The sequence below is a fragment of the Macrobrachium rosenbergii genome, chromosome 30, assembly GCF_040412425.1.
Source record: "Macrobrachium rosenbergii isolate ZJJX-2024 chromosome 30, ASM4041242v1, whole genome shotgun sequence".
NCBI lineage: Eukaryota > Metazoa > Arthropoda > Malacostraca > Decapoda > Palaemonidae > Macrobrachium > Macrobrachium rosenbergii.
Genome location: NC_089770.1, coordinates 31,897,859 through 31,911,928, shown reverse-complemented (window position 1 = coordinate 31,911,928; position 14,070 = coordinate 31,897,859). Strand labels below are relative to the sequence as shown.

General features: G+C 36.8%; 1 protein-coding gene across 2 annotated transcripts in view; it reads left to right on the top strand.

Annotated features, from left to right (window-relative positions):
* Nucleotides 1–13,056, top strand: part of LOC136855155 (uncharacterized) — a 14,399-nt gene extending 1,343 nt beyond the window's left edge. Inside the window, exons 2-4 of one of the 2 annotated variants that reach the window (XM_067132059.1) lie at nt 8,278–10,732; nt 11,212–11,409; nt 11,890–13,056. In XM_067132059.1, the coding sequence (XP_066988160.1) occupies nt 8,329–10,732; nt 11,212–11,409; nt 11,890–12,278 (2,991 nt within the window). In that variant the 5' untranslated portion in view covers nt 8,278–8,328 and the 3' untranslated portion in view covers nt 12,279–13,056. Of the gene's footprint in view, nt 1–8,176; nt 10,733–11,211; nt 11,410–11,889 lie in introns of those variants that run through there. The other variant, XM_067132060.1, reaches the window with a different exon arrangement.
* The last annotated feature ends 1,014 nt before the right edge of the window (nt 13,057–14,070 follow it).

The following is a 14,070-nucleotide window of genomic DNA, read 5'->3' as shown; positions in this document are numbered from 1 at the left end:
GAAATTATATATATATATATATATATATATATATATATATATATATATATATTTATATATATTTCGCCCCCAAAATATATATTAATTTTTGTATGTATATGTATATATATATATATATATATATATATATATATATATATATATATATATATATATATATATATATAGCCCATATATTAACTTTATCACATAAACAATTGTTCCGTGCAATAGTAGAATTACTAAAAGGACCTCATTTATAGATTTATAGATTAGGAAAATATAAGGACATAAAAATTTGTAAGGCAGACAAAGAGGGGGGGCGTTGTAGTAATGGATGCCATAGGCTACGAGAACAAGTTAGAACAATTAGTAAATGATGCAAACACATACGAAGCTTGCAACAAAAAAACCGGACATTAGGGCGGTACAATGCAATTTTAACAAAAAAGTAAGGGAAGCGTTGACAAAAATCCCGACAAAACTAAGATAAAAGAATTAGAACATAGAGTAAAATCAGTGGAAAGTCCAGAGATCCCATATATTCATGGTAGTCCCAAGATCAACAAGGAAGGAAAGGTGCCCGCCAAGACCGATCGTGGCATCGACGAGATCACCGCAGAGGAGGCTGGAGAAATTTCGTTCCAACATAATGGGAAAATGGGAGGGCTTAGCTAACATCTGAAGGGCATTTGAAAGACAACATGAACCTTATAGATGAATTATCTAATATTAACGTAAAAGACTGTAAATTTGCAAGTTTCGATGTAACTTCCCTGTTCAATAACGTTCCAGTCAAGAGGACGATGGAAGTAATAAAAAAGAATATGGAGGAGGGGGTTTATACATGCGACCTAGATCATGATGTTTTAATAAAACTGCTAACTAACAGCGGCCCTCAGCGTTAATGTTTTCAAGTGGGGCGAAAACCATTACATACAATCCTAGCTAATATCTTTATGGAATGGTTTGAAAAGGAAGAGGTGGACAAAGTAAATAAAGGGAACTTAAATATCGTAAAATGGGTAAGATACGTGGAAGACGTCTTGTTTATTTACAAGGGAGAAAGGGAAGATCTACACAAGTTTTTAGAAAACATAAATAAAATAAATGAACACATCAAATTCACAATAGAAGAAGAGGAGGGAGAAATTCCTTTCTTGGATGTCCTGGTCAATAAGGAAGGGGAAAATTTAAAATTCAAGGTATATAGGAAGAAGACACTCACCAATTCATACAAACATGGGTTCTCTAGTCATGGGAAAAAAATAAAAATAGGAGTAATGACAGGGTTGGCCACTAGGGCTTATAGGATTTGCAGTCCCGAATTTTTAGACGAAGAGCTGGATTACCCGAGGGAGAGTTTTAGGAGATTAGGCTACCCTAAGTATTGGTGAGAGCGGGCACACATCAAAGCAAGGAAAAACTATTTTGGGGAGAGGGAAAGGATAGAAAAGGAACATTTGGTAGGGAAGAAAATAATTACAGTCCCGGACAACAACTATATTGCACCCATCAACAGAAAGCTAGATAATTTCAAATTGATAGGCAACTACAAAAACACCATTAGGAATAAAATAGTTAGAAACAAAAAGTCGGTAGAGGGGGAAGAGATTAGAGGGGGGGGTTATATATGGCAGCGTGTCTAGACTGTGAAGAAGGGTACTATGGCGAAACTGGCAAACCATGTAAAGAGCGAAGCAAACAACACCTGCAGAACATAAGGCATTATAATCAGACGTTGGCGGTTGCCAAACACTTGGGAAAATGACCATAAAATAGACTGGGGAAATATGAGTTTTCTGTACAGGAACACCAACAAAACGGCCAGACTGGTTGTAGAGAACGCCTTCATAACATGCGCCAGCAACGCAATGGCAGGGAACACCGGAAACGGCTTTGAAGACAGCATATCCAGAAAAATCGCATACTCCACAGTAGCAAGGAAACGAAGGAAAAACGCAAGAGAACGCACGGAAAACGGACACCTGGAAGAAGAAGGGGGTAGAGAAAGGCCAAGGTCATGAGGGGGTGGGGGTCACACAGGAGGAGCCAGGCGATTATAGGATTGAAAGTACCCAGCACACAGATATAAATACAGCTGGACTACGCGTCTGGTCACTGTACGGATACTTGATAATGTGGACTGTTTGTCCAAGAAAGCTTGTAAATTTTTCTGAATAATACTCCATTATAGATACCATCCAGTTTGAATGAGGTTCTTTTAGTAATAAATATATATATATATATATATATATATATATATATATATATATATATATATATATAGAGATATAGAGAGAGAGATAGAGAGAGAGAGAGAGAGAGAGAGAGAGAGATACTTCCTATATACCATCTCCACCCCAAAACTGATTTCCCTCCCAACTATTTGACTGAGTCCCTTATTCCTTTACTTTTCAACAAAGAAGAGAGAGAGAGAGAGAGAGAGAGAGAGAGAGAGAGAGAGAGAGAGAGAGAGAGAGAGAGAGAGAGAGAGAGAGAGAGAGAGAGAGTTACTACATGCCGCCCCCACCTAAAACTGATTTCCCTCTCAACTGCAACTGTTTGATTCTCTATTTCCTTCTTTTCAACAAAGAGAGAGAGAGAGAGAGAGAGAGAGAGAGAGAGAGAGAGAGAGAGAGAGAGAGACTTCCTGCTTTTCACACGCACCTGAAAACTTTTTTCCCATTCAACTATTTGAGTGGTTTTCCTTCTTCCTTGAGAGAGAGAGAGAGAGAGAGAGAGAGAGAGAGAGAGAGAGAGAGAGAGAGAGAGAGAGAGAGAGAGAGAGAGAGAGACCTGATTTTTATCCGGACAATAATTTTTTTTAATTTAACGAGAGAGAGAGAGAGAGAGAGAGAGAGAGAGAGAGAGAGAGAGAGAGAGAGAGAGAGAGAGAATTTTTATCCGGACAATAATTTTCTTTTAATTTAATGAGAGAGAGAGAGAGAGAGAGAGAGAGAGAGAGAGAGAGAGAGAGAGAGAGAGAGAGAGAGAGAGGATTTTTATCCGGACAATAATTTTCTTTTAATTTAATGAGAGAGACCTTACCTTACCTTACCTTACAGACCTTACAATTCGTTCGGGTTGCCCCAGGTCCCTCAGTGTGAGGCGCCTTTGATGTTTACCAGAGAGTTGCTAATGCATCTTCCGGTATATTTTGCATCTTCCAGTCTTGGATGGTCTGGGATGCATCTTAGATATTTGTCGAGCTTATTCTTAAACACATCTACGCTCACTCCTGTTATGTTCCTCAGATGAGCTGGTAGCACATTGAATAGACGCTGCATTATCGATGCTGGTGCGTGGTGGATTAATGTCCTGTGTGCTTTCCCTAATTTTCCTGGTATAGTTTTTGGCACTATTAATCTACCTCTGCTTGCTCTTTTGATAATTTTAGTTCCATGATATTTTCGGTAATTCCTTCTATCTGTTTCCATGCTTGAATTACCATGTAGCGTTCTCTTCTCCTTTCAAGACTATATAAATTTAAGAATTGTAGTCTTTCCCAGTAGTCAAGGTCCTTAACTTCTTCTATTCTAGCTGTAAATGACCTTTGTACACTCTCTATTTGTGCAATATCCTTTTGTAGTGTGGGTACCATATTATATTGCAATATTCAAGTGGACTACGTACGAACGTTTTATAAAGCATAATCATGTGTTCAGCTTTTCTTGTTTTGAAGTGCCGGAACAACATTCCTATTTTTGCTTTGCATTTTGCCAATAGAATTGCTATTTGATCATTGCATAGCATATTCCTATTCAACATCACACCAAGGTCTTTAACTGCTTCCTTGTTTGTGATTGTCTCATTATTAGGTCCTTTATATGCATATAGCATTCCTACTTTATCACCATAGTTCATTGATTCAAATTTATCAGAGTTAAATACCATCCTATTTATCTCTGCCCATTTATATATTTTATTTAGGTCTCTTTGTAGCGAGTTCCTATCTTCATCACAAGCAATTTCTCTACTTATTCTTGTGTCATCTGCGAAACTTCTTACTACTGAGTCCTTAACATTACTGTCTATGTCTGCAATCATAATCACAAACAGCAATGCAGCTAACACCGTACCCTGTGGTACACCGGATATTACCGTAGCTTCATCCGATTTCTCATCGTTTGCAATCACTATCTGTTTTCTGTTTTGCAAAAATTCTTTTATCCATCTTCCTACTTTGTCAACAATGTTATGTTTTCTAATTTTTTTTTTCGCTAATATATTATGATCTACCTTGTCAAAAGCTTTTGCAAAGTCTAGGTAAACCACATCTGTATCTTTTTCATTTATCATATTTTTATATATGCTTTCATGGTGGACTAACAGTTGGGTTTGTGTACTTTTTCCGGGTACAAAACCATGTTGTCCTATATTGAACAATCTATTTTTCATTAGATGTTTCATTATATTTTTTTTTTACCCTTTCATATACTTTCATAATATGAGATGTCAGACTCACAGGCCTATAATTACTTGCCTCTAGTCTTGAACCACTTTTGAAAGTAGGAGTAATATATGCTAATTTATGCTCATCATAAATCTTGCCTGTATCTATACTTTGTCTTAATAATATTGCTAGCGGCTTTTGCGATTGAATGAACCACTTTCTTTAACAATATGACAGGTACTCCATCTGGTCCTGCTGCTGATCCATTTTTAATTTCATTAATAGCCTGCACAATATCGGCTTCTGTAATATCTATATCTGATAAGTATTCAGTATTTTCATCTCTTATTTCTGTATCATTATCTTCATTTTCAATTCTAGGTGTAAATTCACTCTTATATCTTTCTGGTAATATGTTACATATTTCCTTTTTTCATTCGTTAATCGCCCTTCAATTCTTAGAGGGCCTATTTCTACTCTTATTTTATTCATCTTTTTGCATATGAATAAAAAATTTTAGGGTTTTGCTTGATATTTTGTAGTGTCATTTCTTCTAGGTTCCCTTTTTCATTTTCTTTTGATTGTATAATCTTTTGTTCTGCATTTTCTATCTTACTTTTTAGTTCCATCATTTTCCATGCATTCTTTTCTTTTGCAAGAGCTTTTTCCACTTTCTAATTTTCTGGAACAAGATCCTTCTGTCTCTTGGAATTCGTGACTGATGATTACTTTTTTCTTCGGTATATATTTTTCCACTATTTCCTCTAATATTTTATATAATATATCGGTATTTACCTGTATATCATCACTTACAAATATATTTTCCCATTCTTTGTTTAATTCTTCATTTATTTTTGACCAATTTATATTCTTACTATAGAAATTGTATTTTCCATATCCTTCCCATTTTTTCGTTTCTTGCTTTTCTCTGTTTTCATATGTTCTGGAACGGACTGTTAGTTCTATGACATTATGGTCCGAAATACTCGTGTTATATACTATTATTTCTTTAACATAGTTCACCTCATTCACAAATACTAGATCTAAAATATTATCCTTTCTTGTTGGTAGGTGATTTATTTGCTGAATGTTATGTTCTAGTAGCATATCTAATAGCTTTTCAAATTGCCTCTTATCTTCTGCACTACTATTGCTCTCTTTTTATATGTATAAATACAATCACAGTCTCCTATTCGTTCTTTCCATTCTACAAAAGGAAAGTTAAAGTCTCTGGTTAGGAGTATAGTCCAGTCCTTGTGATTTCTACATATTTCATCCAATTTTTCAATTATTATGTCAAACTCTTTAGTATTAGGGGTCTATATATTACAATGTTCACTAATTTTTCAGATTCAAATTCTACTGCTATTAATTCACATTCTGTGTTACTATATTTCTCACAGATTTTTCCTTGATTGGCATCTCTCCCATATATCGCGGTTCCCCCTTGATTTCTATTTTTCTATCTGATCTATAAGTTTGGAAACCCTTTATCTGGTCATCATTACCAGTCTCTTGGGAATACCAGGTTTCACTTATATTCAATATTTCTATTTTTTCATTTTGGGTTAGTTCTTCTAAGAACTCTATCTTTCTTTTGAGTTACTCGAAACTAAACCCTGCGCGTTCATCACTATGATGGTTTCATGATTATCTCCATTATCTAATATGGGTAATAATAAGGATTTTCCCATGTCTCTTTCCTGTTCTGATATGTTGATCTTTTTTCATTTCCAGAAATTCGTACATTAAAAATCCAACTTTTCCATTATACTTGTTCTTCCAGCTTCATATTTATTCACTTTGTGCATAAACCTGCACTTATCTCCATATCTGCACCATCCCTTAGCATCATAGATACATTGCTTGTTCCTTGTGCTATATCTAGGTGCTGATGGCTCATATCGTGGTGCTGACATTTCATAATGTGTTGTTGGCTTGTTTTTGCCTTCATCACATGATCTTTGTTCTTTTCTTTATTTGTTTCATTTTTACCTTGATTTTTTATATGTATTTGATTTTGATTTTGGTTTTTCATGGCTACAGGATGCATGTACCTACATTTCTTATTAAACCTACATCCATTTCCTTCTTTCCATTTTCTACATATTTTTGGATGTAGATCGCTGCATTCCTCTTCATAGCCATCTAGATATGCACATTTGCCATATATCTCATAATTGTGACATATCTTGGGATGTTTGTAATAACATCTTTCACCAAACCTGCAATTTCCCTCTTTTCAAAAGGGTGCATACTGTGTCTTTCTTTTTTTTTTTTTTCTTGTTCTTTCCCATCAGTATGGAGATCTGGGTACAACCTCTTTGGGATTTTATTTTGATTTATGATGTCATAATTTATTTCTTCATAAGTATGTTGCTGTATTGCCTCATATGTAGAATCTATGAGTTTCTCTGCATCCATACTATTATCCTGTTCTTTGTTTTCATTAATCTTTTCCCTCTCTTCAGTCTTATTTTCTTCTTTTCTATTTTCCTCTTCTTCCTCTTCTTCATCCTCTTCATCTTCTTCATCCTCCACAATCTGTACATTAAGTCTTGATTTAATGACCTTGTCTATCCATACTAGACATGTTGAGCAAAAATATTTTGTGTCCTTATTTCTATTTTGCTCAACTTCAGCACATGAAGGGTGTGTCGGCACGTGGCAAGCATAGCATTTCCTAATCAGGTTTTGTGGATTTACAATGCTATACCACACTCTACATAGTTTACATGCTTTAGGCATCCGTTTGCCTATTGCATCAATCAATATATTCACTAATTCCACCGTACTTATTTTCTTTGATGGAATGTGTTGATTTTTGTAGATTTTCTTTATAAGTCTTTTGATAACTTGAACTTTCATTGGTATCCCTTCTATTATTTTCATTATATTTTCTACAGATTTGCTCCAGTTTGAAGGATCGTATCCTTTCAATATGTCTGTGAATGATTTCACATCTTTTTGGTCGATGTTGCAATTTATCTCCACGATCAGCAAACCAAGTTCCCTTCCTGCCAATTCATCATATTGAATATTTCCTATGCATGCAAGATTTCTCCACCTTTTGCCACTATTGGTTGACTCCTCCATGATTTTCAGAATTTATTAATTCACTCGTAAACAACTTATTAGACGGTTTATCACTCTAATCTGATATTAAGATAATCACCGATAGTTCACGAACACTTTTAGCTATATTTCATTTGCTAATTGTATGTAAGACGCGTATTATCGGGTAGATTATCCAGACCATGAATGATTACGTCTCACCGAGAGAATGTCACATCACAGAGAGAGAGAGAGAGAGAGAGAGAGAGAGAGAGAGAGACTCGATTTTTATCCGGACAATAATTTTCTTTTAATTTAATTTAGAGAGAGAGAGAGAGAGAGAGAGAGAGAGAGAGAGAGAGAGAGAGAGAGAGAGAGAGAGAGAGAGAGAGAGAGAATTTTTATCCGGACAATAATTTTCTTTTAATTTAATTTAGATGAGAGAGAGAGAGAGAGAGAGAGAGAGAGAGAGAGAGAGAGAGAGAGAGAGAGAGAGAGAGAGAGAGGATTTTTATCCGTACAATAATTTTCTTTTAATTTAATGAGAGAGAGAGAGAGAGAGAGAGAGAGAGAGAGAGAGAGAGAGAGAGAGAGAGAGAGAGAGAGAGATAGTAAAATCTCTCTCTTCAAAGCTCCCTTGTATCTCTTCTTTCCCTTTCTCCAGTCTCCTCCATTCATTAATCCGTTTCCTTCCTCCTCCAATTCCTCAAATTCTCTCTGGTTCCTCCTTCTCTTATTGATCTCATCATGAGCAGTCAAGTTAAAGCTTCTCTTGTTATCATTATTACTGATGTTTCTCTCATTCTACTTCCTGATCTTAATTGCTCTTATTCTTTTCTTCTTTTCAGGTTGTCTCTTCTTGAAGTCTTCAGCAAGAGAAAATATGTTATTGAGAAAACATGGCTTCTTCCTCAGGATCAATTTCTTCTCCAGATACTCTTAAATTTTTGAGGCGTTACCATTTTGTGAGGCACTGGGGGAAGGAAGTGGTTTATAAAATATACAACCTAAGCTTCCTTCAAGGACAGAACAAGAGAATCCGAGAGATTCTCGAAGAGAACCAAGTTCCACTCAAACGGAAAAAAAGTCCTTTTAACCCCCAGGAAGTCCAAAATCTTACAGATAAGCCTCCGGAAGATCTGGACATCACAATGATGAACAAAATCTGCCAGGCTCTTTGGGAAAAGGGGGTGAATGACCCTGGTGACGAAACCAGAGGGTTAGTGAAAAAAATCAAAGATGAAAGGAACATTGTTAGCCATGAAGCCCCTAATATGTCAGACACTGAACTGGAAAGAAAACTAAGCGACTTTCAAGCAACACTCGAGAAAACTCTTGAGAAAATCAAGAGTCTCTTTCCATCTAATACTGGTGACATTGATCTGCTTAAAGCAGAGATCCAAGATGCTGTTCCAAAGCTCCTAGAAAAGATCCGTGAGAAATATGATCCCTCAAACCCTCAGGATGTTCAAAGGCTTAAAGAAGAAATAGAAGAGTTTGGGAGTGAGTTTTCTGACATGATACACAAGTCCTCTGAAGCAGAACTCATGTGTCTTAACGAACGCCTCTGTCAGATTTTGCCCTACGACTGGCTCGCTCAGTATGGTACTACAGATCCAGGTAACATCATGGTCTGTTTACAAGTGGAGGATGATCAGGAGTTAAATAGAGGTCCACATGGCAATAAAAGTATCATTGTAAATCAAAAAGAAATCCTCAACAAAAACAAAATGGGAAAAGACCCTGAAGTTGTGATTATATCTGGTGACGCAGGTTCTGGAAAGACCACAATTCTTTGTTCTTACGCAGAGGGATGGTGCAAGAAGACAACAGATATACCAGAACTCTCTTCCTTCCCATTCCTTCTTTGCATGCAGTTCAGGAATCATGACCATGACAACTTTGATGACTACCTTAAAAGCTTGATTCCAAGCACTGTTGCTCGATTTCCTTTTGATCTTGTCAAATCAGTAGTCCTAGGTTCAAAGTGTTTGGTCTTGTGTGATGGCTATGATGAGGCCAATGAGAAAACTAGAAAACTCTTTCAAGAGTTTTTAGAACTTAATTCAAAGAATATGAAATTTGTTGTCACAACACGTCCAGGGAATACCGTTGGACTAACAGATATTGTGAACAAAGGAAAACGTTCCAGAATCAACCTCAAAGTTTCAGGTCTTCAGGAAGAGGATATGAAATTGCTCACAGAAAAGCTCATTGGCCACTTGTTGAAAGATGATGCCACCCAACAAGAGCAAATGAAAAAAGAGCTGCTCCAGAAAATAGAAGAAATGAACACTGGCACTAATGCCATCCTGCAAACCCCGCTCTATTTTAACCTATTCATTCTCCTTTACATTGAGTGTCCAGATTTAAGGGATGAAATGAGCACCAGTACATCAGTCTACTTACAGCTGAGAAAGCACAAGATCAAGAGAGTCTCCAACAGGACAGGAATCTCTGAAGAATCACTGGAGGAGGAATTTGATGCACTGTACAGAAAATGGTCTCTGAAGCATTACATTGAGGAAAAATATGAATGGTCTGAGGCAGATGTAAGGAGCTTTAAAGGAGAGATTCGTAGTCCGGAAGTACTTCAAAACTTTGATGCCATCATGTCATCCTATTTCTCCATAAAGAAAACAAACAAGCATCTGGAGATTGTAAAGGTATACTGCCACAGACACAGAAGTGAGCAGGAGTTTGCAGTTGCATGCAGTATCTGTGATGACATCATCACATCAAGTGGAAGGAGGCCACAAGGAGGAAACGTTATTCGAGATGCCTTGCGGTCGAAAGGATTGTGGGATGGAAGTGATCTAGGCCTGTTATTTTGGAAATTCGGAGAAGTCGTTGGCTTCATACCAGGAATACTTTACAGTACTGAGAAAGACATGTTTCATAACACAATAGAGGAGATTCACGAACTCAGTGTGTCATACAGCCTCTCTCCTTATTTTGTTGATGGCCATGATGCCCTTTTGGACCCATGTATCGAAACTAGATTGGATACTAAGGTTTTGGAATCACTTGCGTCACAGATGAGAAAAACTTCTCTGAAAGACAGAATAAAATTCGAACAACCCAAGAGTCTCTATGTCCTACCGTCCTTACTGCCTAAACTGAGGCCTAAAGAAATTGAATTAGATTTTTCATTTTCAAGTGTACCGAGAGATCTTTCGCAGCTCATTGAAACATTATATGCCGCGTCTCAGTCGAATGCTCAAACAGAGATTAGTATCACGATAGATCTAAATGATTACGCGAAACTTTCAGGAGAGGTTTTGCATCCAGTGGATGAATTACGTAAGTAGGAACTTCATCCTTTACTCCCTTAATTATAAAGTACTAAAACCTTCAGCCATCACTCAAACAACTTTAGCTTTTTAGTTATTCTCTGCTTCTTCTTCTTCTTAGTCATCTTCATCTTTGGTAATGACCTCATGAGTTATTTATGTAGAGTAACTCTGAACAAGAAGAAGAAGAAGAAGAAGAAGAAGAAGAAGAAGAAGAAGAAGAAGAAGAAGAAGAAGGAAAGGCACTGAAAGGAAAGCAGCAATGCCACTGAATCGTCTGTTTCTTTTGTCAAGAGATTTTAAAGAGCTTGTCAGTACATCTCACTATATATATATCATATAGCATATATATAATATATAGTGAGATATAACAGAAAACAGTAAAAATTTAGTTATACTCCTTTTCTTCTATATATTCAGTTATTATTTTCTGTTGTAGAAACTAGTAATGATATCTCAACAATTCCTCTCATTTGTTTCGTCCCACAGATTTGTGGATTTTTAATGATGAATACCAGGACTTAGAGAGCCTTCGTCCCTTGCCTCTCATGACGTCAGCAAAAGAACTGAAATTAAAATACTGCATGGTAGATGCTCCCGAGGATCGTATTGTCCAAGTCATAAACAGGACGGTTCCCACAGACAGGGAAGGAGGAACCACTGATTTATGGATTGACGTCAAGGAACGTAAGTATCAGTATCGTCAAAAGTCAACCGTCACGAAAGAAACTGTTACTCCTTTTCCTTCTGTCCTCCTCCTCCTCCTCCTCCTCCTCCTCCTCCTCCTCTTCCATTATGAGTAGAATGAAAAGAAGTGAGAACAGCAGGAGAAAAAGAGGCGGGGGGGGGGGATTAAAACTTAAAAAATACAATGGTGAAAAGGAGTATTGAAAGTCACTACATTTATGCTTTTTCTCTTTTAACCTCCGGATTTCCTCTAAATTATCATAGTACAGTGATTCTTCTTAGTCAGTTTTTATATATAGACATAGGGAAAGAAATGTATATATATATATATATATATATATATATATATATATATATATATATATATATATATATATATATATATATATATATATAAAATAGTGTGTGTGTTTTGAGCAAGAGTAAGTGTAGGTCAAGTACAGTAGGCGTTAACATCCTGCCATTTTTGTCTTCCCTCAGATCCTAACATAAAGCCTCTACTCCAGTCGCTGACTGTTCCTCCTTTGAGAGAAATAATTATCTTTGGGACTCATGGTACAAATACTGATGATGTTGAAGACTTGAGGACAATCTGCAGGGACAAAGGATTCGGAACATTATGTGTTGCTAGTCCTACCCAGCATGTTATGGTGAATGCTGACAGTGAAGAAGAAGAAGAAGAAGGAGAAGAAGAAGAAGAAGAAGAAGAAGAAGGAGAAGAAGAAGAAGAAGAAGAAGAAGAAGAAACGGATGATGAAGAAGAAACGAAGAGAAAAAGGGAAGAAGAAGAAGAAGGGAGTGAGAAGAAGAGAAGGAGAGAAGAAGTAGAAGGAGGCTCCACCTCTAGGGAGAGAGATGGCACCCTGTGAAGACTTGAAGAAGACGCATCGCAGGAAGGAAGGAAGGAACGACCTGCCTCCTGCTGTTGCTGTTATCATGAAAGGCTTTCGGTGAATTTTGTCCCTGGTCTCTTTTGCTCCTTTAGTGCCTTTATTCTTTGTTTAGAGAGAGAGAGAGAGAGAGAGAGAGAGAGAGAGAGAGAGAGAGAGAGAGAGTACGGTCAATATTAAGACCTTTATTAGTCATGCAAGTGGAAAGTCCAAAGAGGCTCGTCAGCAGCAGGTCTGTCCTTCACTGCACCTTCCTCTCTCTCTCTCTCTCTCTCTCTCTCTCTCTCTCTCTCTCTCTCTCTCTCTCTCCTGTAAGGGTGGCTTCACGGGAAAAACGAGAGATTATTCACTGCCTCACTCACGCTTCCCCTGCTGAATCAGGGAGGAGGAAGATGACCCCTGTGCAGAAGACTTCCATATCACAAGTCACTGAATATACCCGTATATACCCTTCCACCCCAACACCTCCCCCTCCCACAGCTCTCTCCATAGCACTTTCTAGGTCCTCCTCCCTCCCTCCCTCAGTCTCCAATTCTTCCCACATGACCAAGCCACCTGAAAGCACTCTGCTCCATCTTTTCTGTGCTTCTGTTATGCTATACTGCTGTCACTGAAAGGAATGGAAAGGGAATGCTTTCTCTTTGATGTATCAAAGTGTTGATTTCAAATGACTGGATAAATCATTAAATAGATAATTTTTCCATAATTCAAGTTATGCTGTTCTATATATATGCATTGTCATGTTTGCTTATCAGTAAGGATCACCTTTAAGAGTTTTAGACTCAGCTGTATATATATATATATATATATATATATATATATATATATATATATATATATATATATATATATTTGTGTGTGTGTATGTGTACTGGATGATCAAATATCCATCAGGAAAGACTCAAAACATGAAGCCAGACAGACAAGGCTTGTGGATCCGATGGTGTCTCTCCTAGTATTCTGAAATTGCTCCCAATACAGAGGATTTATGTAATATTCACTTTTGCTGTATTCTCTAATGCTGTATTTACTTCTTCTGCCTCTCAACCTAGTTTGTGGCCCATTGCCAAAAATGCTTTTGTTGTCCAGTCTGACAAGGACTGGGAACATTTTCAGATCATCGTCATGTGTCAGAACAGTGTCAACATACAGATGAGGAAATGACTAAGAACTGCTAGAGATTGTTATCATTTGTTTGTTTATTTTTGTTTTCTAGAATATATTATGTCTGTCAGCCTCCTTTATGTTGTTTTGCAGGTGAAGAAAGAAGTGGTCAGTCATTAAGGTTCTGCTGAAATGTTTACACACTAAGGCTTCTTCTTCTTTATTTAGCTGCATTTCAAGTTCCATTTGTAAAAGTGGCAATGTTGAAAATGTTATATAATGTTTTTTCTTATTGTTCTGCTTTGACATGTTTTTGTGACTCTTCAGATTTATTTGTTTATCTTTTGTGTCCTTTTCTTGGACCAGATTTGAGATACTGTTGCAATTTTTTTTATATTCTTAATATTGTGGCCATTAGACTTACCTATATATCTATCTATCTATCTGTATGGAATACTGAAATGCCGAGGTTCCTTTCGTCATAGTTTGGTGAATGTTTAAGCTTTGCGAATACACTGAATGCTTACTGGGTGTTTTATTAGCCATGCTATGTATAAGTAATTAAGTATTTTTTGTAACAAGGTTTCATACTGGAAATGGAAAAACACTAGTTTTTAGAGAATAAGAATTCTATGTTAACTTTATCATAATACTTTGTGATCTGCAT